Source organism: Leuciscus leuciscus, assembly GCF_965113295.1.
Source record: "Leuciscus leuciscus genome assembly, chromosome: 21".
NCBI classification, from domain to species: domain Eukaryota; kingdom Metazoa; phylum Chordata; class Actinopteri; order Cypriniformes; family Leuciscidae; genus Leuciscus; species Leuciscus leuciscus.
Genome location: NC_138745.1, coordinates 18,415,420 through 18,439,017, shown reverse-complemented (window position 1 = coordinate 18,439,017; position 23,598 = coordinate 18,415,420). Strand labels below are relative to the sequence as shown.

The 23,598-nt window shown below is 39.2% G+C and overlaps 2 protein-coding genes and 1 long non-coding RNA gene across 7 annotated transcripts in view; 1 reads left to right on the top strand and 2 right to left on the bottom strand.

Annotated features, from left to right (window-relative positions):
- Positions 1–1,282: 1,282 nt before the first annotated feature.
- ppp1r3cb (protein phosphatase 1, regulatory subunit 3Cb) lies at positions 1,283–8,620 on the bottom strand. 2 transcript variants are annotated; one of them, XM_082151421.1, is made up of 2 exons: positions 8,485–8,620; positions 1,283–3,891 (listed from the first exon to the last, which is right to left on the bottom strand). In XM_082151421.1, the coding sequence occupies exon 2, from the start codon at positions 3,861–3,863 to the stop codon at positions 2,949–2,951; it is 915 nt and encodes a 304-aa protein (XP_082007547.1). In that variant the 5' UTR covers positions 3,864–3,891; positions 8,485–8,620; the 3' UTR covers positions 1,283–2,948. The 2 variants fall into 2 exon arrangements, with proteins under 2 accessions (XP_082007547.1, XP_082007546.1); XM_082151420.1 differs by lacking the exon at positions 8,485–8,620 and adding an exon at positions 5,021–5,216.
- Positions 8,621–8,634: 14 nt separating this feature from the next.
- Positions 8,635–11,221, top strand: LOC309484928. The gene is made up of 2 exons (XR_014201007.1): positions 8,635–8,726; positions 10,342–11,221. It is a non-coding gene; the product is annotated as an uncharacterized lncRNA (long non-coding RNA).
- Positions 11,222–12,748: 1,527 nt separating this feature from the next.
- mpp3b (MAGUK p55 scaffold protein 3b) overlaps positions 12,749–23,598 on the bottom strand; it is a 58,870-nt gene continuing 48,020 nt past the window's right edge. For 2 of the 4 annotated variants that reach the window (XM_082152754.1, XM_082152755.1), the window contains exons 14-20: positions 23,110–23,184; positions 22,641–22,802; positions 22,444–22,524; positions 22,133–22,226; positions 21,718–21,826; positions 18,860–18,988; positions 12,749–13,174 (exon numbers count right to left, since the gene is read on the bottom strand). In XM_082152754.1, the coding sequence (XP_082008880.1) occupies positions 12,995–13,174; positions 18,860–18,988; positions 21,718–21,826; positions 22,133–22,226; positions 22,444–22,524; positions 22,641–22,802; positions 23,110–23,184 (830 nt within the window). In that variant the 3' untranslated portion in view covers positions 12,749–12,994. The remainder of the gene's footprint in view (positions 13,175–18,859; positions 18,989–21,717; positions 21,827–22,132; positions 22,227–22,443; positions 22,525–22,640; positions 22,803–23,109; positions 23,185–23,598) is intronic. The other 2 variants (XM_082152756.1, XM_082152757.1) reach the window with 2 other exon arrangements.

Below are 23,598 nucleotides of genomic sequence, written 5' to 3'. Positions count from 1 at the left end.
GTGTTGTTCTAGCTGGTGGACAAGCATGTTTTCAAGCAAAACTGAGCTGATGTCACTAGTTCACCAGCACTCTCGCTCCCCATGTTGGTGACCAGCAAACCAGTAGCCATTATCCCATGCTGGTCCTAGCACGCAAAACATACCTTATGCTGGTGACCAGCAATGCAGAATTTTTCAGCAGGGTTTAAGCACGTTTTTTATCAAGTTTAATGACAGCAGCACTGGAGCTGCATGGATGAACTCCACAAGTTTGTGTAAAACCTGATCATTGTGCAGGGGCATAGCACCAAATGTTGGGCCCCAGTCACAGAACCAAGGGGTAGGCCCCTCACAACACCACAATATATATATATATATATCTCTTTGTGGGCCCCCTCTTCACCTAGGGCCCCTGTTACTCAGTTCCACTAATACCCCCTGTCTGATGCCCCTGTGTACTCCAGCATGACTTTAGTCTTCTTACCTCAAACATGTCTTTATAAAAGAATCACATGATCAGTGTCAGAAATGTTCTTATTTAAATTAGTGACCAAGACATAGTGCTACAGAACCTAAAATAAATATTCTCCAAGTTTACTTCTAGGTTTAAATTAGATTTTAAATCCCAGATTTATATAGTGGTCTCAGACTTTTTAACCTTTATATATTTCCACTAGGTATATCATTTTTAATGTGCAGGGTGAGACTTAAAAAACCTAACAGTCAGTTTTTAGTCAAATTAGTAGGCAAATCATATCTGGACAAGAATGTAAATTACTGAACATCAATACCAAAACTAAACATTTGGCTAAACATCAGCATACAGGCTGCACTGAAATTTTCTCACAAAAAACATCATGTTATACAACATCTGGTAAATTATTGTGTATATCAAGAGTAAACAAATGGTTTATTTCCAGCTGAACTTCCCCTAGCTATGGGAGCAAATGTTTGTCAGCGATCTTAACAGCACTCAGTATGTTACTGGACGTGTGTTCTTCATTAATTTAAACAAATTTGTGCTAACTGGCAGCCTGCTCACTAGACACCTTTTTTCTCTCTCTCCTTTTTGAGGCAAACAGCTATTTATTCCTCACATTCAGGATTGATAGACCCTAAAATGTCAAAACATGCAGATACAAACCAAAACATAACATTTACAGTCATTAAACCAGAGGCCTGGAAGTTAATATTTGTATATTCTGAGTCGTCTTATATTTCACTCTGATATTGAAGTGATGGTATTAATCTGAAGAAGTGGAAGTAAAACATGCCATATTTACAACCAAAAAAAAAGCAGAAGTTCATTCTTCATAGAAACATTAGGTTTTATTTCTAACAGGAACACAGAGTATAGTACAACATTCTTTCAAACAAACATCTTTCTTTGCAGTAGAAAAATATGTAGGCATACACTGTGGCTTGTGTAGGCCCCTTTTTACATTCAACCTACATGATCCCTCTCCGCAATTACAGCAGCTTACGGTTCATCACAGTCCACCATCACCTTTGTTCAAGGCGTCAATCTCAACCGATTTTTCTATTTCAGTGAAAGGGAGGACATAATCATGAAAAAGGCAACAATCTCATTCAATATTATCGTTCTCCTTAGCCACTCTTCCTCACATACTACGACCTCCTTAAAGTTACATCCAAAATTCCCTCATCTTCTATCCTCCAAATAACACTGGAGAGTTTCCACACACCACGGGTCATAAATCACAATGCAGCACACACAGGCACACACAAAAACCATAGCAGCAAAAATGTTGTAGGAAAGAAGTGTAAAATACATTAAGAGTGGAGCTTTAAAAAAGCAGATCAGACGTAGGAAAAATCGAAAGTGCAACAGCAGGGATTTAGCACTTAATGGGTATCATTATCTCTCATGGACTCCCTTATAATGCATCATGCTTAGTGCATTCACTAAAAAGTGACCGATAAACTGGTACTATCAAATGAGATACAAAAACTTCAATATGAAGCAATCTCATATTGTACCAGATTATTCCACTTCCATAATTTGAGAATAACGTGTTTTATGCAGTGCTGCTCTTGAAGGGACAGTTCACCCAAAATTGAAAATTCTGTCATCATTTACTCCTAAACCTTTAAACCTTTACAACTTTTTTCCTTCAGTGGAACACTAAGGAAGATATTTTGAAGAACTGTTTTGTCCATACAATGACAAAGAGAGTCAGTGGGGTCCAAAACAATATTCTACCCCATTTACTTTCTTTATATATAATTGTATTTTATCTTCTTTTGTGCTAGAAGAGAGAAATGCATACAGGTTTGGAATGAAATGAAGTTGAGTAAATGACAGAACTTCCATCCTTTTAAGGATGACTTAAATTACATATTTATGTCCAGTTACGTTTCAGAAGCAGGATTCCCAAAATTCAGTGATTTCAGATGGGTAACAACAAAATGATTACCCTTCAAGGTAACAAAATAGTGTTTTGAAGAATCTATTTCAGAGTAAGTGCTAGTTGTTCCCATTATAGAAGGACATTTGTAAAGATATCCGAAATGATGCCATTGTATTACAGTTAATCACAGAACAACACAAAGGAAGGCATCTATGTTATGAAAATTGTTGGTTTACCTCATGTCAGATCTACAGAATAGCGTACATAGTGTGCTACAAAATTTGAAAAATAACATAAACCAACATTTTTCATTCTGAGTAACTGCCATATGGTTAACATGGTTAGTCTCAAATTTTCATAATTTCAGAGCCCAAACATCTAATTTTAAACTAAACGTGTATCTCAAAAACATACACCAACAATGAAATAATTTGGACAAACATGGCCAAAAAGAGTTTTCTTTTGAGGGTGTCATTGCTAATTTCTTTCTACTCTACTCGACTTTTCAGAAGTCAATTTTGAAACGAACCAGGCGCTCCATTTGCATTTGCCCTTGTTACAAGATTTACTTCAAATTCGTCAGAGGGTCTTGAACTGTCACCAGTAGGGGGTGGTGTTCTCAATATGACCCCAGCTCTGCCACTCGGGGAAGAATCCACTAGATGTTCTCGGGCTCCCGAACTGATCAAACTCCATCTCTGGCCGTTTGCCTTGATTCTTAAAATCTGTTGTCGTCGTTTGGGTGACATTAGCCTGGCTGGGGTCGTTCTCTGTATGTACCAGCTTGTAATTTTCCCCGTCGTTATTGTCCCAGTATGTCGTATCATGCGTTTTGTAGGATATGCAGAACTCCATCTGCTCATGTGGGGCCACAGAACTTGGAAGGTCGATGGAAAATGAGAAGGTGTCAACATCCTCGCATCCATAAACATTATTCATGTACGTACAAGGAATGTCAGCATAGCTTTTCCATGAATCAAATGTTATTCGCACATGGACGACCTTCTCAAAGCTTACATTGATCACTTTGACCGTGCCGGTGAGTGATCTCTCTTGAATTATACAGTTTTCCAAGCATACCAGGTTCTTCTTTAGACTGTTTCGGAAGTCCAAATAGTCTGCGGCAGGCTGAGGAAAGTCCAAAATGAAATTCTTCTCCTTCTCCTCAGCCTTTAGGCCCACAATGGCATCCTCCAGGTCTGATAATTCAAACTGCAGGTCTAACATGGGGTCTTCCTCGAATTCCTTAAACACATGGACTGCTGTCAGAGACATGCCTTTGGAGTCAGCAAAAACCACTTTCTTTTTAGCTTTGGTCTCGGGACTCTTCCATCCTAGGTTGGCAGTGTTCACGTCGGTCTTGGAGCTGATGCAGGATCGCAGAGGTTTGTACTGGTTGACTAAGTACCTGGACTTGCAGTCCTCATATGAACTGAGGAAACTGCGAAGAGGCGGTGAGTGTGCCAGACAGATTCTCATTGCCACATCCACAGGCATAATTGGACTTGGCATTGGCCTGGGGTTCAGTATCTGCAGAACCCTGTCATGAAGACAATGGTGAAAAACATTACAGTGACCAATTAAGCAGGAGATGTGACAGTCACATAAAGACTTGCCCAGAATTTAGAGAATGAGTAAACAAAACCACTATTGTACAGCTAGATTAAGCTATTTCTAAAAAAAAATGCCATAGCTTTTCAAATTATAACAGATTTATTTTTAATATATGAAAACATACCATATGTAGAGTTAAGAATTGGGATGAATCCAAAAGCAACAAAGTATAAAATATACAAAACTAAAATATCGATTCCAGTTTTCACTAAAAGTCAGTAGTACCTTGTTAGACTAGTGTGTATTTCAATTCTTACTAGTTACATTTTTGTCTGATTTTTACCTATAACGTATGCAATCTGGCTAGTCATTATTTCAAATAAGAAATATTACTGGTTACATGTGGGATAGACAGTGATTTTTACTTATAACGTAGGCAATCTGGCTAGTCATTACTTCCAATAAGAAATATTACTGGTTACATTTGGGATAAACAGTGTCTCATAAATAAGTACTACTATCTAACAAGTACTAGTAAAGCTATAACAGAGACTAGAAACTAGAATATGTACTAGAAAGTAGAATAAGTACCCATACTTAAACAACATACTAGTCTAGACATGAATAGAAGTGAAATCTGTATGAAACCCCATAGAATTCACTAGTAAAATTAGTTAAAAAAAAATAAAAATAGAATAGAATAGAATCGAATAGTTACCTTGTGACTATAGGGTAGTAACTATTAGTAAATGAAATATGAAGTATAATGACAAATAGATTAGTAGCAGGCTAGTAGTCACTTTTGGAACAAATAGTATACTAGTATCTGATGAATTTACAAATATCTATAGATACTAGAGGAATTGAAAAAGACAGTTAACAATTATCACCAGCTATTACAATTTTTCCAGCAATTAAAAAAATACTAGCAACATAAACATATACTAGTAAGAACAGCTTAACATTGGCAATGTCCACATAATCATTTAATTAAGTAAAAATAATATTTTAAATTGAATCTAAATTATAAAAGATATTCAGAGGTAATCTTTTCCAGCGATCAGTGAGAAGTGATAAACCCCCTTGCTGCACTATGACGCACTCTGTATTCTTACCTGGTGCAATTCATTGAAACCCGTAGTTTGTTTCCCAAACGACAGACGTTTGTTCTTCTATAGTTTGAACAAGTACAGATTTTTCCTTCGTGCTTTTAAACTTCATTTAAAAACGTGACGACCACCATAACTAAAAACCCGCTGACGAAAAGTTGCTTACTGCGGCACCGGCACGCCCCCTTCGCGGTCCAGCTGTACTGCAAAAGTCAAGCGAGCGTTCAGCTGGTACATCAAGCCTCTGAGCGCATTGGTTCACGGTAACCCATCCTGAGAGCCAATGGGAGAGTACGATAGCGAAGAGCTCCAGCAATCAGCGCTCAGGAAAAAATCAGCCATGGCGCGCGTGCAAGGCGCTGGCAGATCAGCCCAGCGGTGAGAGCTATGGGTGAGAGCTGCGATAGAGGCGGGAGTAGAGCGTCACACAAATTTAGATAGCCTGTAGATCCGATGACGCGCGGTTTGTGGATCAGAGTAATTTCCTTTGCTTTATTATTTTGCATAGATGAGTGTCACTGTAGGATTGTAAATATTATAAATATATTTTGAAGTGCTACGGTCTTCACACATTTAGATATAAGGTGGTTGTTTGTTAGTTTGTCACATTTTTGCAATTCTAATAGGATTGCTTAGCCTACTTGTGGCACAACAAGGAAACTGCTGCTTGAGTTGTGGCACAGTCGGCAATTCATATGCTCGTAACATAATGGCTCATGGAGATGCAGGCTTGAATCTGGCTTGTCAAGTTTACACTTTTATAATCTACATGCAAATAGGTTGAAACCCACTGATTTAAATTAGGTAGAAATCTTCATGAATGGAAAAATATCAGGGAAATGGGGGGAAATTCAGAATTTTACAGTTGTGTTAGAAATTTCTCTTTGTGAGGGTAATCACTTTGAAAAAAAAAATATTTTTTTTAACATTACCCCATAATCATGAATGTCTGTAAAACATGGAAAATCATTGGTCAAAATGAGTGGGAACCCTGTTCATAAAAGCGAGATCAAGGCATTGGTGTTAAAGATTATTCACAGAGCATTCATACCAATCTGTCATTCGTGGGTGTTAAACATTTATGAAGCTGTCATGCTCTATTGCTGTCACAGTGGATGGTCAATATACTGTAGGCCCATGTTGCAATGACAGCAGTCTATTGAGTAATGTGACCTACATTAGCCAGATCCATATCGAAACAGTTTACGAAGTGTATAATGCATGCAGCACGATTATCACAAGATGACTATTATTTATGATAAGAATGAACAAAAAACAGAGTACAGCATTTCATGATGTTGATAAGGTTTACTCACTAGTGTAGCAGAAAACCGTCTCTGGATGTGCATAAGAATAACTGGGTGTGCCACATTTAGTCAGATTAATGTGCACAAAAAAAACAAACACCAGACCCGGCGTATCAACTTAACAAAATAGACTGGGCTGATGTGTAAGGCTACTCAGGCTCGCCACATAACCATAATACTAGGCCCATATACAATATAACTCAGGGATCAACATTAAGCCTTTTCATGTGCTTGTCTTTCGAACAAGTAAATCGGTCATTCACTTGTCCAAGTAAAAAAATTGCTTGTCCAGAAAAAAATTGGATTTTTTTTTGTGTGTTTTAGGAAAATAATTTATTCTGAGGCAATATTCTCATCAGTGTTCAGTCAGCTTTTACATATTTAAATCTGCATATTTATGATATTTTAACCTTTATAAAGAGCATTTTCCCCTAATCGTTTTAAAATTTGTTTCATCTTTCATTTTAAATCAATAAATTAAATTGGAATAATAAGACTCTATATGGCTGTTACCAATCAAATTAATTAATTTACACTGAAAAATTACAACTGCATTAAATAATGTTATGAGATTGTTTTAAATATTTTTTGAATATACAAATATTAAATATTGGAAAGAATGAGAGCCTACTTTTAAACAGGAAACTAAACCACCAGTAGAGGGCGGCAGGTGACCGTCTTAATGAGTGAGTTATTGAGTCATTTATTCAAATGATTCGTTCAAACAGCTGAATCATTCAGGAATGAGGCAGTTGTTTAATGGGTCATTGAATCTTTGACTCAACCGATTCGTTCAAAGCGCTGAATCATTCAGTAATGCGGTTATGTGTTCCGGTGAGATCCGCTGTGGTTCTGCTGTAATCTTTGTTTGGAACTATTTTCGCTGCACAAATAGAACAAAAACAGTCAATATTGTGTCTAAAATGTACGTGACTTGATATTAATTACTTGTTTATTGAACTGTCATATTCAATAAACACATGTTCAATATGACACTGTCACATTTTCAATCGTGATGGTATTCGGCACTCGTGGTCGTGTGATGTTGCTTAACTGTATCATATCATATGTTATAAATATAAAAACATTAATTAATTAACCGCTCGGCTGTATGTTCATTAAGTTTCTTTGTGTGAACTGCGCTCAATTGTTTCCATTTCTCCTCTGCGCGAGCCTCAACAGCACAACAGTCAGCGGCTGTTTGCGGATTGGTTGGCAGTCCGAAAGTCGGCAGATATTGTTTTAACGATAATAATTAAAAAATTAAATTAAAATTTACAAATATTGTAAGTAAACAACAATAGTACAAGTTTAGAATTAGTTTTTTTATGAAGACTTTAAAAAATAATTATAATTCTGCATCCACTGTGGGTGGCACCGGTGGCTACGCCTATGACTTGGGCTATAAACACTTTTATAATATTAAAATAATATAATATTAATAATATTAAACAAGTAAAATAAAAGCTAAAATCTCTCTCTCTCTCTCTCTCTCTCTCTCTCTCTCTCTCTCTCTCTCACACACACACACACACACACACACACACACACACACACACACGTTGGGTTTCCATGTTTTATGGGGACATTCCATATACATAATATGTTTATACTATACAAACTGTATATTCTATCTGCTAACCCTTAACCTTGCCATCACAGAAAGCTTTCTGAATTTTTATATTTTCAAAAAACATCACTAAGTATGATGATTTATAAGGTATTTTCCTCATGGGGACCAAAAAATGTCCCCACAAGGACAAGGATTTCGGATATTGCAATCTTCCGGGTAAACACACTCAAATATGCACACGCACAAACACACACAGAGACACACACGCACGCGAATGAGCAAGCCTTTTTTGTCGATTATGTTATTGTTTTGTATGATTTTTTTAAAGGCAATTTATATAAGAATTATTGCTTGGTCAATATTTTATTATAGTTAATGCTTTGGATAAGTGCAGGAGCCAGAAAAAGACAACTCATAATTATAACGTTTTTCAAAATCCATTGAAATGAAAGACACATAATATAATACACATAAAAAATATATTATTAATAATATTAATAATAATAATAATAATACAACTTTTTTGAGTCCACTGCAAGTATATTCATTCAAAAAACTGATGTCTGGACAAAGTATAATATATTTTTTACCTTTTAAGAAGGTCCACTACTCCTTTTGATACGTCTGAGACAGTTTTGCCAATACTTTATCCAATACGTCTCTATCTCAAGAGTGGAAACTTAAAGCAACTATTGGTCCACTAAGCACACTTGCAAAACAGGAAGCGCACAGACAGCCTTCACAATCAATTTAGCTACAGCTGGCCATCAGCATAATGCGGAACTACACTAATCAAATCACATTCTCTTTACACTGTTAATCATGATGGTCAGTAAGAATTAATTTACCTTACATAAACAGGACTATAACTATGTTTGGGGCTTTATTTAACATTTTGAGTATTGGGTTGACTTTCAGGCTTATTGTTTTCACAGCGATTGGTGTTGGTTATAGATGATTTCCTGAAGTAGGTTGAACAATGCAGGGAGTGTGCTTGATATCAGCAGTCATGCAAACATGTATTCAGCCAAAGAGAGTCCAAAACAAGACAGAGCTTGCGAGGATTTAGTCATTTCAGTCTGTCATCTTTTTTTTTTTTTTTTTACGTAGTCACTTCCTCAGTGACCTGAGGTAGACCTGAGGTAGTTTGACCAGCTGAAGTGTGGGTAGCTTTGCACAGTGTGGCAATATTTACAGAGCTATTGCAAGAATAGCAGTATTTAGAGAAGCAACAGTGTAATCGAATCAAAATGTGTAAACAGTCCATTAGACTCATATGAGCCCAAAATATTACAAATAAATTCTAAATGGTATTTTAAGTGTTTATAAATGTTGTTTTCAAATTATCTTTTTAATTCAGTTACAACAATAGCTCTTGAATTGACAGAAGATACTTTTGTATCTTTGAAAAATTGCAACTTCAAAAGTAAACAAAATGATCCATTTTGTCTCATTATCATCTGCCTGTCTTGCTTTGAGGTTTACTTATAACTAACAAGTTCTCTAAAGCCTGTTACTACCATCTGCTGCTCGATGGCTGTATTAGCAGTCACTGAACTATATAGGTTATATCAAGACCAGAGAGAAGAGCACGCACGCACACACACAATAATGTGGACAAAGAAAGGACACCCTTTATAATTTTATGGTTTTACGTATCAGAACGTAATAAAAATCTTCTGTTCATTAGCAGGTCTTCAAATTAGATAAATACAACCTCAGATTAACAACAACAAATGACATATTACACCGTGTCATTATTTAACAAAAATAAAGCCAAAATGGAAAAGCATGGGTGACAAACTAACTACACCCTATGATTCAATAATTTGTAGAGCCACTTTTAACAGCAATACGTTGAAGGAATCCTTTTCTGTGTGACGGTAACAGGAGGACTATTGGTCCGCTCTTCTTTACAACTTTGCTTCAGTTCATTGAGTTTTGCTGCCATTTGTTTATGCACAGCTCTTTGAAAGTCCCGCTACAGCATTTTAATCGCGTTGGGGTCTGGACTTTGACTGGGCCAGTGTAACACCCACAGTGTCATTTTCCTTTTCAGCCATTCTGTTGCAGATTTGCTGGTGTGCTTTAGATAATTGTCCTATTGCATGACAATTTCAGACAGATGGCCTCACATTTGACTCTAGAATACTTTGGTATACTGAGGAGTTCATGGTCGACTCATTGACTGCAAGGTGCACAAGTCTTGTGGCTGCAAAACAAGCCAAAAATAATCAACCCTCGATTAGCGTGATAGACAGTTGATATGAGGTGTTTGTGCTGATATGCTGTGTTTAGTTTTAGCCTAACTTGACGATGTGCATTATGGCCAAACATCTCCACGTTTGTCTTGTCTGTCACACTTCCTATAACACATGATGTACTCGTTACATTATAAGAAGGATGGCATCTATGCTAAAGTTACAGTAGTCTTTGTTTATTCCGAGGTTTACTGTAGTCAGCCAGATCCAGGCCGTATCCAGATCAGATGGTGGAACTGCGCTTAGACACGACCACAGCGCATGATGTAATCAGCTGGATCCGGGCTGTATCCAGATCAGATGGTGGACCTGCGCCTAGACATGACCACAACGCATGATGTAATCAGCTGGTTCCGGGCCGTATCCAGATCAGATGGAGGACCTGCACCTAGACACGACCACAATGCATCCCTGAAGTGTCAGCAGAGGTTGTGTCAACAAGACACTCCCCTGTGAAGGCCTCATCGACACAACAGCCATTGGCACTGATCCTCAACAAACCCGTCCCCATACCGGCATGATGACTCTGATCTTCAACCAGACAGAACTGGATAAATATTCTGAATGTTCCAATCCAATTTGACTTCTGACCTATAATGCTGCCTATTATTAAGTCATTCACTGTTCGTTCGTTGGCCAGAGGACAACTGTTTTTTTCTTCTTCTCCATTCTGTCACCTGATGGAGTTTTATTTCCTTACTACTGTCGCTGTCAATGGCTGTCGTGTCGATACGTTGTCGCTTTTGGCTTGTTAGTTGGGGACACTTAATATTCAACAATATTTTTTATCTGCCTGCACTGACACCATTATGAGAACTGAACTGAGCTGTACGATCACATCACTGTTTTCTCCAGAGCGGCTACAGTATATATAAATAAACTAAACGAATAAAGTTTACAACAAAAATGTACCATCAATTAAGCTGAACTATGACGCTATTTTCTTCTAGATCTGCTGTACAGCAGAAACAAACTTTGTTGCATTATTTTCCTGTTATCACTGTAAAGCTGCTTTAAAAACAATTTGTATTAAAAGCTCTTTATAAATAAAGGTGACTTGACATTGTTCCAGAGGTCCTGAGGTTTGTTCAGATGCAACTTTGCTAGCCTACGCTGTGCTGCCATGTTCTTTTTAGAGAGTAAAAGCTTTCTCCTGGCAACCCTTCCAAAGAAGCCATACCTGTCTGTAACATAGGGATCCACTGGAGGCAAGTTTGTAAAACCCAAGAGCAGTTTATTCAAAGATCCAAAACAAAACAAAATACAAACTACAAACTACAAAACAAAGACTTTGGCATGGCATGGCACACAAGACTCACCAACAGCGGCTCCTCAAACAAACAAAATACAAAACAAAGACACATGGCAAACGTGGGCTTAAATACACAGACTAAAGACAAGACAAGGAACACATGTGAACAATGATACAATAAACCAATGACAACATGACACATCAGACAAGGGAACACATGACAAGGACATGAAACATGACTGACATGAACCAAAACGTTACACTGTCCTGTATTTATTTTATTTTTTTCTAATTGTACTGCCATGAACTGAGGCCTTTAGAGTCTGAAGTGTAGTTTTTTGGTGTTGTGCGATTTCTCTGAGCATTGTAGTTTGACCTTTGGGTAAATTTGCTGGGACGTCCACTCCTGAGAAGATTGGCAACTGTCTTTTGTTTTCCACTTGTGAATAATCTTCCTTACTGTAGAATAATGGACTTCAAATTGTAGGAAAATGGCTGTAAAACCCTTCTCAGATTGATGGCAGCCATAATTGCTTCTCTAAGATCATTGCTGATGTCTTTCCTCCTTGGAAATAATATTATTTAATAGAATTTTTTTATGTTGTTCTCTCTGATCAAAAAGTTCAAAAAAGAGATGCAGTCTTTATTTTTATTACAACAATTCACATTCAAAAATGGTACACATTCATATGTGGGCTGTATGGCCCTAAAAACATTGACATGCTCAGTGACTTTAATGTGTAATTTGCCAAATGAACTACACAGACATCAACAGTCATCAGTTTTATACAAAAACATTGACAATTACAACCAAATTATGACAGGCTGTGACCAAATACGAAATTTTATTTTACACAGGTATAAACCCTTTTGCAAATATACAGTATGCTATTTTACATCATTCCCATTTACATTTGACTAAACATACACAGTCAGCATAAGATGAAGATAAAACAATAGACTTTCACACTAGACGGTTTGCCTGGCAGAAACCAGCTTTGACACAGTGAGTAAACCTGAGTCAGTGTTGTTCTCTCATTCAAGTGGTCCTGTCCTCATTTGATGTTTATTTGTGCAGCTCACTCGACAGAAATAAGGACAACCATTATTTTTCGACAGAAAATAGGGGGGGGTGGTGGTGGCGCAATGGATAAGACACATGCCTTTGGTGTGAGAGACCCGGGTTCGAATCCACTGTGAGACACCAATGTGTCCCTGAGCAAGACACTTAACCCCTAGTTGCTCCAGAGGCGTGCGACCTCTGACATATAAAGCAATTGTAAGTCGCTTTGAATAAAAGCGTCAGCTAAATGAATAAATGTAAATGTAAATGTAAATTATTTCAGCTAATAGTTAAACATTTCTTGTCAATGCTACGGTACTTTCATGCAAAATCTTATCAACAGAAATCTTAGTAGCGCACTTTCAACCATTCAGACGGCACTTTTGTATTTTGCTTTATATTACTTATGTCAAACAGGATGAAACAGAAACTGGCAGACAGTAGACTCAGAAAGAGGCAGAGAGGTCTATGTTTTCAATACACCATATGCGAGTGTTTGAATTTAAGGAAGGAGGGAGGGAGGATCATGATCGGACCCAGCTGACAGGCACCCACTGCGGCTCCCTCTCGAGTCGTTCCAGAATATTCCTCAGCTCTACACAGGCGCTGGCAGAGTCCTCCTTTACTAGGACCCTGTCCACTAGATGGCCATATTGCTGGTCCATCTGCTCGGCTGACTGCCTCATGTCCTGCAGGTCTTCATCCTTTTCACAATGTGAGAGAGAAAGAGGTATAGAAAAAAAAATCCCTTTTAAAAGCTACTCTCAATGCTATGCTTAATTTAAGCGCTATGGGAAAACATCTTTGTTTGACTGGTTGTGAACATGTGGCAAACACACCAAGAATTTGGCTTAAATAACCTATGATGATGACGTCATCGGAATGAGCATGTCAGAAGCTGTAAATAGACGCGTGACAGGTGCGCTCATTGGTTTCCTTTGTCTTCAGAACCGCATTGTGTGCTGTGTGTGCTATTCAAAACTGTTCTCAAACTATTCCTTTTGCTAAGAATTAGTTTTGTCAGGCAGGAAAAAGACTTTTCTCACTCTCTTCCTCTTTCTCTGAAAACAAAAAGAAAAGAGAATCATGTCGCGAGAAAGGCGTGCTGCCCTGCTCACGGCCCATTTTGGATGATGATCCGCATGTATTGGGGGAAAAGCACGCTGTAGCAGCCCTCAAGGATGCAGAGTGATAGCACTGCGAGTCATTGCCCATCAAAGTGCTCTGCTCCAGACTCGCCTTAGGGACAAGCAATGATGAAATCATGGGGCTCGCGAGTTGATCTGGCTGAGGAGAGGGTGACGGGTCCTTCCCTTTCTCTCGTTCTCTCTCAGGATCGCGACATGCTCTCGTCCGTTGCTGAAGACAGCGCTTCTTGAAGAGCGGGCTGAGGACGTGGGTTCTCGTCAATAAATAATCTAGTGGCTCGGATCTCGCATCTACCGAGACAACACACAGATAACCGGTCCACTATGTAAATAATATTATGTAAATATATGTAAATAAGGGAATTGAGTAAACGGGAGATTCCCATTCTCTCTTGTTCCTATGATCGCATTCAAAGAAATTGTGTGTGTTTGCAAGCTATGATTTCATGATTCTTTGTTGAAACTGCTCTAATATGAAAATAACAATTTTCAGCCTTACATCCAGACCATTTTTACTTGCCTGGTTGATATTTGGATAACTCACTTTCAAAGAGTTCTAGGTCTTATGGCAGCTTTGTCCACTGTGATACCTTTGGGCCTTCTGCACATGAGACTGTTTCAGCTGTGGCTCAGAACCAGGGGATTTCATCCAAGGGCTAATCCCCAGAGGCAAATAAGAGTAAGGGCACACACCGAGTGCTTCGTGCCATCTAAAATCCATTTTTACGGTAAGGGTTATGCTGCGGGCTTTGTCCCCTCTCTATGTGGCTCAGACCCCGGTTCCTCACCGTGGGTCCCACTCTAGGTCCATGTTGTTGTCGCAGTATGCTAACGACAAATGCTTCTCTGACGGGCTGGGGTGCGGTCTTAGATGGCTGTCCAGCCCAAGGGGTCAAAAGAGGCTGCCATCTCGATTTGTACATCAATTGCCTTCAATTGTTGACTGTATTTCTGGGCCTGAAATACTTCCTCCGGCAGTTTAGGGGCTACCATGTCCTGATGCAGGTGGCATGTCCCGGAAGCATGAATGTGGGAGCAGATTTACTGTCCAGACAGGAGGTCATACATGGGGATTGGAAGCTCCATTCCGATGTGGTCAGTCAGATCTGGGAAAGATTTTACGAAGCAGAGGTGGTCCTCTTCACTTCAAAAGAAACAATGTCCCCTTTACTTCTCACTGACTCCTCCAGCCCCCCTGGGTCTGGATGCCATGGCCCAGTGCTAGAGCTCCCTACCTCGCTAGGCAACTGAGACCATCCGTCGGAGTAAAAGTTCCCTCATGGGATTTAGCCGTGGTCCTTGAGGGGCTAACTCTAAAGATGGTCTTCAAGCATCCAACAGCCACATAGAGGCTATGTAGCAGGATGGCTCGTGACTTGGTCGTCATATCATTACGAAAAAAATAAACTGCCAATCTTATCTGATTTTACTTTTATTTCAGCTTGACATATATACACTCACCTAAAGGATTATTAGGAACACCTGTTCAATTTCTCATTAATGCAATTATCTAATCAACCAATCACATGGCAGTTGCTTCAATGCATTTAGGGGTGTGGTCCTGGTCAAGACAATCTCCTGAACTCCAAACTGAATGTCAGAATGGGAAAGAAAGGTGAGTTAAGCAATTTTGAGCGTGGCATGGTTGTTGGTGCCAGACGGGCCGGTCTGAGTATTTCACAATCTGCTCAGTTACTGGGATTTTCACACACAACCATTTCTAGGGTTTCCAAATAATGGTGTGAAAAGGGAAAAACATCCAGTATGCGCCAGTCCTGTGGGCGAAAATGCCTTGTTGATGCTAGAGGTCAGAGGAGAATGGGCCGACTGATTCAAGCTGATAGAAGAGCAACTTTGACTGAAATAACCACTCGTTACAACCGAGGTATGCAGCAAAGCATTTGTGAAGCCACAACACGCACAACCTTGAGGCGGATGGGCTACAACAGCAGAAGACCCCACCGGGTACCACTCATCTCCACTACAAATAGGAAAAAGAGGCTACAATTTGCACGAGCTCACCAAAATTGGACAGTTGAAGACTGGAAAAATGTTGCCTGGTCTGATGAGTCTCGATTTCTGTTGAGACATTCAGATGGTAGAGTCAGAATTTGGCGTAAACAGAATGAGAACATGGATCCATCATCCTTGTTACCACTGTGCAGGCTGGTGGTGGTGGTGTAATGGTGTGGGGGATGTTTTCTTGGCACACTTTAGGCCCCTTAGTGCCAATTGGGCATCGTTTAAATGCCACGGCCTACCTGAGCATTGTTTCTGACCATGTCCATCCCTTTATGACCACCATGTACCCCATCCTCTGATGGCTACTTCCAGCAGGATAATGCACCATGTCACAAAGCTCGAATCATTTCAAATTGGTTTCTTGAACATGACAATGAGTTCACTGTACTAAAATGGCCCCCACAGTCACCAGATCTCAACCCAATAGAGCATCTTTGGGATGTGGTGGAACGGGAGCTTCGTGCCCTCGATGTGCATCCCACGAATCTCCATCAACTGCAAGATGCTATCCTATCAATATGGGCCAACATTTCTAAAGAATGCTTTCAGCACCTTGTTGAATCAATGCCACGTAGAATTAAGGCAGTTCTGAAGGCGAAAGGGGGTCAAACACAGTATTAGGGCCAATCCCAATTCTACCCCTTACCCCTTCACTTACCCCTTCCCCTCTGTTTTGCGTGTGCACGTGAAGGGGTAGGGCTGTCTCAATTCTCTTTTGGTTGGAGGGGTAGGGGTAAGGAGAAGGGCCAGATAGCCCTTGAAACGAAGATTTTTCGGGACCACACTTCAAACGAAGGGGTATGAGAAATGTACCTGCATACACCGGCTACAGAGGCAACATGACTGCCAATAATCATTTTCTTTGTCACATTCAATCTTGTGTTCATATTTACGGTCATGTTCTTCAAAGAAACAGTTGCAAAAAAATCGTTAAAGTTCGTTAACAATATGACGCGTGTAAAAAGCAAAAGTTTGAAGCGAAGTGGACGCGCGAATGAGGCGAATTCACGTCCACCGCGCCACACTAAACGCCTCATTCGCGCCGCAAGACCTCCAGACGCGTGTAAATGCGTCTTTTAACATTGAAATCACTCGCGCCAGACGCTCTATTCGCGTTTGGTGTGAACGCAGCTTTTAGGCGTCGAAGATATCGTCATCTCCGTTTTTTTCTGCAAACTTCAGAAGAAAAATACAAAAAATAGCTGTAACTCACGCAAGACTACAGCTGACGATGGCATCTTGGAAGTTTGTGATAAACATTGGCGCATCTCCTGTGACGTAGGCGCTAGCGACGATGTATAATGACATGTAACGGTGTAGTAGTGGTGTCCCATTTCTTAGGGGAATATTTTCACCCCTACGCCTTGCCACTCTGTTTCAAGGGGCAAGGGGTAAAGGTTAGGGGTAGGCGAAGGGGTATAAAATAGAATTGGGATTGGGCCTTAGTATGGTGTTCCTAATAATCCTTTAGGTGAGTGTATAAAAAAAAAGCAATACGGTCACTGGCCCTCATTTATCAATCTTGCGTAGAAACGGGCGTATATGTTGGCGTAAGATTATGCTTACACTCCTCTCACCGCCTGATTTATGAAGCTGTGCGTACCTTTGAAATCCAGGTGTACGCAATACCTGCCCTTGATAAATGCCGCGGCTGAAAAACGATCGTCATTAGAATAACACGCCCCTATATATTCAAGTCTCCGCTTCCCCCACGCCCTCATTTTACGCCATGGACACACGGAAGACGGCAAAGAAGAGAAACTTCTTTGAGAAAGAGAAAGCGAAACCAGGGAAGTGGAAAGAAACAAAATTGATTTCTAGATTTTTATTATTAATGACGCTTATTGTTATTTAGAAGAAGAATGTCGTTATTATTATTATTTGTATTAATAATAATAATAATAATAATATTTAAAAGAAGAAGAATGTAATTTTTATTATTTTGTCAGTCTGAATTTTTTTTTTGGTCATTGAAAGCCTTTCATTACTAAACCCAGTCCGTGCACACCTGCCGGGCCTAACCCTGGCCTAACCATCGTTTCAAAGAATAGTACAACGGCGAGCGCGTCGAGTATAAACGCCTCGTGCCGTTTGGGGAGTCTGCGGAGACTCGCGCTGCGGAGCCAGGCGAAAGTATAAACAAGGCATGAAACGTCAGGTAAAGCGCACAGGCTCGCAACTGAAGGAATACATATGCCTACAAATCAAATGCTTTGGTAAAGTCACACAACTTAAACATTGAAGTCCATGTTGCACAAAAATAAACACTGAAGTTTATAATTACTATGTTGTTGTTTTTTTACAGTGGGTCATAATATATCATATCTTTTAGTTTGTCAGTGCGTTTTGTGGTGTTAGGAATTGTTTTTCTGCGCATTTCCACACTAACTCAAAACGTGCGTACACCACCTCCTGAGCTGGCGTAGGATTTGAGCGTGCCGTACGGCAACGTTCATATTGATAAATCTCAAAGTCACCGTGGTTTTGGGTGTACGCTGGAAATTTGATGTACGCACTTTTGATAAATGAGGGCCACTGTGTCTAGTTCATGCTCTTCAGAATTACGTCCACTGCACTAGCCAGTGGCGTAAGTCGGAGCCGCTATTCAGTTGTTATGGGCTCTTAAATTCTTGTTGGGGGCTGTAACTGGGGGGCGGCCGCCACAAAGCAGACTATGTCACATCCATGAGTCGATATCCCAAGTTCATGTCCGAGGCCCTACTCGTGTTTGTGCGCACAAACTACACAACTTTGAGGGGTACAGTGCGGCGACGTTGGTAGTCCGTTATTATAATTATTCTAGTTCCCATAGTGCTTAAATCAAGTGCAGCATTGAGAGTAGCTTTTGAAAGGCAACGTCTCAGGTTACTTGACTGTAATCCTGTTCACTAAAAAAAGTGAGAAAAAGATGCTACATTTTATTGCCGCACTCGGGGCCTGTCCAGGATGTTCTTCAGACAAGTATACCTCTATTTATAGCCTCTGACGTGCGCATTCCGATGACGTCATCATCAGTGGCAAATTCTTGGTATGTTTGCCACACGTGTTCACAACCGGTCAAACAAAGATGTTTTCCCATAGCGCTTAAATCAAGCACAGCTTCTCATTCCTTCTTTTTCAGGGAACAGGGTTACAGTCAAGTAACCCAAAACGTTTTTGTCAACTGTGTACAATTTACAAGCACCATTTGGGTAGTATGGTGATATAAATCAGTCTCACCGTGATGTGTCCATTGTCACCCCTTCCTGGTGATGTGGGAGAGCTCTGTTGCCGACGAATCTCAGGGATGCGTGGCTTTACAAAGATCACATAGGGCTTAAACTCTGCCGTACGTAGGATTTTCAGAGCCTGAGCATTACAGTAAAAGGAAATAAAAATCATAGCATGGGTTTTCAATTATGTGCTCAGCAAAAATGATCAGCTCTGCTGATAACAGAAGTTGTAGATTCAAATCCAGATTAGGTTGAGCAGAAACCTTACCACTGTGGAAGAGATCACCATTTACGCTTACATTTATTTATTAGCAAACAGTTTTATCCAAAGTGACTTACAAATCTGAATATTATACAATAATCTACCCCTAAACCACATGACTTTTTCACATGAAACTGAGTTTTTTTTCAAAATATCAAAGCTGTTCTTTTCAATACAATACAAATGCATTATGCAATTTACGTGAGGATTTACGCATTCACATGGGTCATATACTTTTCAGGTACGGAAATCTGTATAAATACAGAACAATTACATCCCTTCTTAAAATCACTAAAAAGCTAATTTGCATGTTCATGGTTTGGCATATACTAAATGAAGCAAGGGTGTAGAGTTATATTTTAAGCCATGAAGAAATTATTTTCACAGAAAAAAAATGTTTAAATATGTAATTTTGATTAAATAGTCTATTTGTGACCCTGGACCACAAAACCAGTCTTATGGTTTTTTTTATTTTTTTATTGAGATATCTGCATCATCTGAAAGCTGAAAGCTGTTTGTTAAGATAGGACAATATTTGGCCAACATACAACTATTTGAAAATCTGGAATCTGAGGGTGCAGAAAAATCGAAATATTTTAAAAAAAATCGCCTTTAAAGTTGTCCATTTCTATTGGCGATAGTGCTGCATCCACTCACAAAAATATTTTTTTATATATATATTTAAGGTGGGAAATTTACAAAATATCTTCATGGAACATGATCTTTACTTAATATCCTAATGATTTTTGGCATAAAAGAAAAATTGATCATTTTGACCCATACAATGTTTAGTTGGATATTGCCACAAATATAACCGTTCGACTTAAGACTGGTTTTGTGATCCAGGGTCACATTTGATCAAATCTGATTTGATTAAATAGTCTAGACATCATTGTTTGGCACCAGGAAGGTGTCAGCTGCCACTGTCAGCCCAGATGAGTTTAACCAATCAAATTTAAGAAACTGTTCAGCTCGTGCAAACCGTGTGTAACTTGGTTATTTTTTAACATAACCTGCAAGGTATAAATTTGTGTGTATTTTTCTGGTCTTAGAGTTGCTGTGTCTGAAGTGACTCCCGGCCGCTAATAAACCTTATTACTGCAAAGAGTAACTTGGGAGAGGTGTCTTGATGTTGCACAGCTAAGGAAGGGAAGCACTAAAGAATCTAGTGGACACTTTGGAAGTGGTAAGATGGTGATAACCACCCCAGATGGTTAGAGCCCACCATAGGCAACTAAGCACCTTAAAGTGCCCCTATTATGGTTTTTCGAATATTCCCTTTCATTCAGTGTGTAATATAGCTGTTTGTGAATGTAAACGTTCTGTAAAGTTGTAAAGTCGAAAGTGCAAGATAAATAAAGTTATTGTCTCCCAAAAGAAAAAATCGACTCTGAACCACCTTTACGAGTTGTTTGTGTTTCGAATCCAACTGCTTTATGGTTCTACGTCACTAAAAGATACATTTGCAAAATGCCCGCCTATGTTGTACGCTGTCCACCCGCGTACAACTTGACCAGCCCTCAAATGTCATTTCACTGACAACTGCTTCTTAAATTTCAGAGTTCAACGCGGGATTCGAAAAACGTCAGTACCCAGTTTATTTGGACCAGCTTGCTCCTCAGAATCACAAACTGTAAGTATGAATATGAATTGATGTATTTTCTACCGGTGTTCAAAATAGATGTTTGGTATTTTATATTGTGTAGGTCTCCAGCTAACCGGGTAACTCACATTATCATCTGTCTTACTGAAATACTTCTGCTAATCATCTGAGGGCCACTATTACCTAAAACTGTGTCTAATAATGCAGATGGTCTGTCGTTCTTCCTACTTTGAGTAAAGATAAAGGATGGAGCAAGATTTGTTTTACAAACGTTTATGTTACATTAGTCATTCACGTTAGTGCTCGGCTAATTTAAGTTATGCGCTGTTATTGACACAGTTCCCGCATGTGCACCGCAATAAATTCACATCGGTTTGTTGATGGAAATACTCTTGTTAATGCTGAGGAATTATCTTATAAATGTACCTCAAAATGAGTAGCGTTTCACTAAGAAACGTCCTGCTCAAGTCGTCCTTGCAATGGAGGTTAAGGTTGAATAACTAGTTCTTCCAATGTTTCATCTTCGGACTCTCGAGTCTCGCGCTCGGATTGATATGGTAAAATCGACATCATCATTACTGTCTTTAGTTTACAATCGCTGAGCTGTAGGAAGCCTCAGGACGGAGCTGAAGTTATTATGGTAATAGTCGTTTTTGTTTCCAACAGGCGCTGTATGCGGTAGACCAGTCACAACAGACTGTGCCATTTGGCCAATCAGAGCAGAATAGCTCACGGAAAGGAGGGATTTAGAGAGAGTGATTCATCCATCGATTCGTTTGAGAATCATTGAACAATGTGGTGATGTGCAATGTATATTATGAGAAAATGAAACCGTTTTTTGACCTTTGATGCTGTTGTAGGAAACCTCCAAAACAAAATTAGGAGACTTTAAAATAGCATAATTGGCAAAATAGCAACATATCACAAGATATGAGAATCAGAAATACAGAGAAAAGCAAATAAACTGACAATAGTAAAAATAAGAGAACGCTACATTTACCTCAGGTTGAACATCTACCAGACACACTTTATTTCTCGCCAGGACATTTCGGATTGACTCCAGACTCGTCCCATATTGGTTATTCTTATATTCACCATGTTCAATAAACCTGGACATACACAATATGCGTTTGCATTAAAAAACACCAGTAAAATTACATTTTATAACATATTCAAAGGGATAGTTCACCCAAAAATGACATTTCTCTCATTGTTTACTCATGCTCGCCGTTCCAAACCTGTATGACTTTCTTTCTCAGAACACATAAGAAACGTTTCATGCAGTTACGATAGATGGTAGCCAAAGTATTCAAGTTTTTGGGTGAACTATGCCCTTAACAAAATGTCACACAGATGTGTTATGATATCATACCAAAAATGCATCCAACTTATTAAAACTATTTCATATAACATACTTATTGGTTTGTATGTCAGCCTCAAAGGCCTGCTTGGAGATGAAGTGGTATTCTACGCCCTCCTTTTCATGGCTCTTTCTGGGTCTTGTTGTGTCTGTTAGAAAATGATTATACAAAGTATACAATCATTTCAGTTAATGTCACATATTTGAATTTGCAATATATGACATGTAGTTATTGAGATTAGAAGCTCTTCAACTTCAGGCCATCAAACTGAAGCAAGAACAAGTTCTTCTTTGATTCAGCTTCTAATGTATCAGCCAGGACCTCCACAGTCTCTAATGTAGAACTAATCGAAAGAGTAAACTCACGTGGTACAGCGACACCGTACCGATGAGGATTCTCAGCAATCACCTTCTGCTTCAGCTCATTGATCCGAGCACCAAGAGATCCTAGAGAGAGAGAGAGAGAGAGAGAGAGAGAGAGAGAAACCCCCAAAGGAAATTACATTTTGAAGACAAGCAACGATTTGGTCATTTAGATTGCTCTGAAATTCCTCGAATCTTACCTATCAGCACCACAAGTCTTGGTTTATCTTGAGGTCTCATCTGATGTAGGGTCACCTCTTCATATATGAGGAACTCATTCTCTGCAGACTCCGCTGAATGAGACTCTTTGGTAGAACCCTGATGATCCTTGCGGCTTAGCCTGAAGCTTCTCCTTAGACCAGCTGTGAGAGCAGAGAGATTTTCCAATAGATCAAAATAGGAAAAGAACATCTAAAAACGAAGATCAGAAATAGACATGACAAAATTGGTACATTAAAGATCAGACAAAAAGACAAGGGTGAAAAGAGGTGCATCCTCCAGACTAAAAATATCACGTCTCTCACACTGCAGCTGATTTTATGTAACAGCTGCATCTCAGGGTCAAATAGCAGCACGCTGTTCATCTGCTTTGTACAATTTAATATGCCCTGAATAAGTTAAAGCAGCAATGCATCCATTTACCTTACAAGTATGAAAGAAACGTGGTACCTGAGTAAAACTCCCAGGAAAAGGCCTGGCCACAGGACGGTGCCACCGCCTTACACTTTGGAGAAACTACAACTACTGTTAGACCATCACACATTCAGTATAATTCTATAAAGATTATCATGAACTATCAGCCATGCCAAAGCCTGCGTGAGCCATTAGCCCCAAGCAATAGTTCCCTGGCTATAGCAGTGCACCTGTGCTTTATACTTAAATGAATAGTTCATCCAAAAATAAATGTTACAAATTGTTTTTTTTCCTATGGAAGCCCATTTCCATAAAAAACAAACAAAAAAAACATGATTTGGTAAATCATAAATATGAGATAAGTTGAAATTATTCTCAAAATGTTTGTCATAATTGTATTTTTATCTCATAATTATGTCTTTTTATCTCATAACTTCAACTGCCATAATTATGACTTTTTTTTCTTATGTGGCGGATAAATAAAACAGAAATGCTGAAGAACATACTGGCTGCTTTTTTCCATAA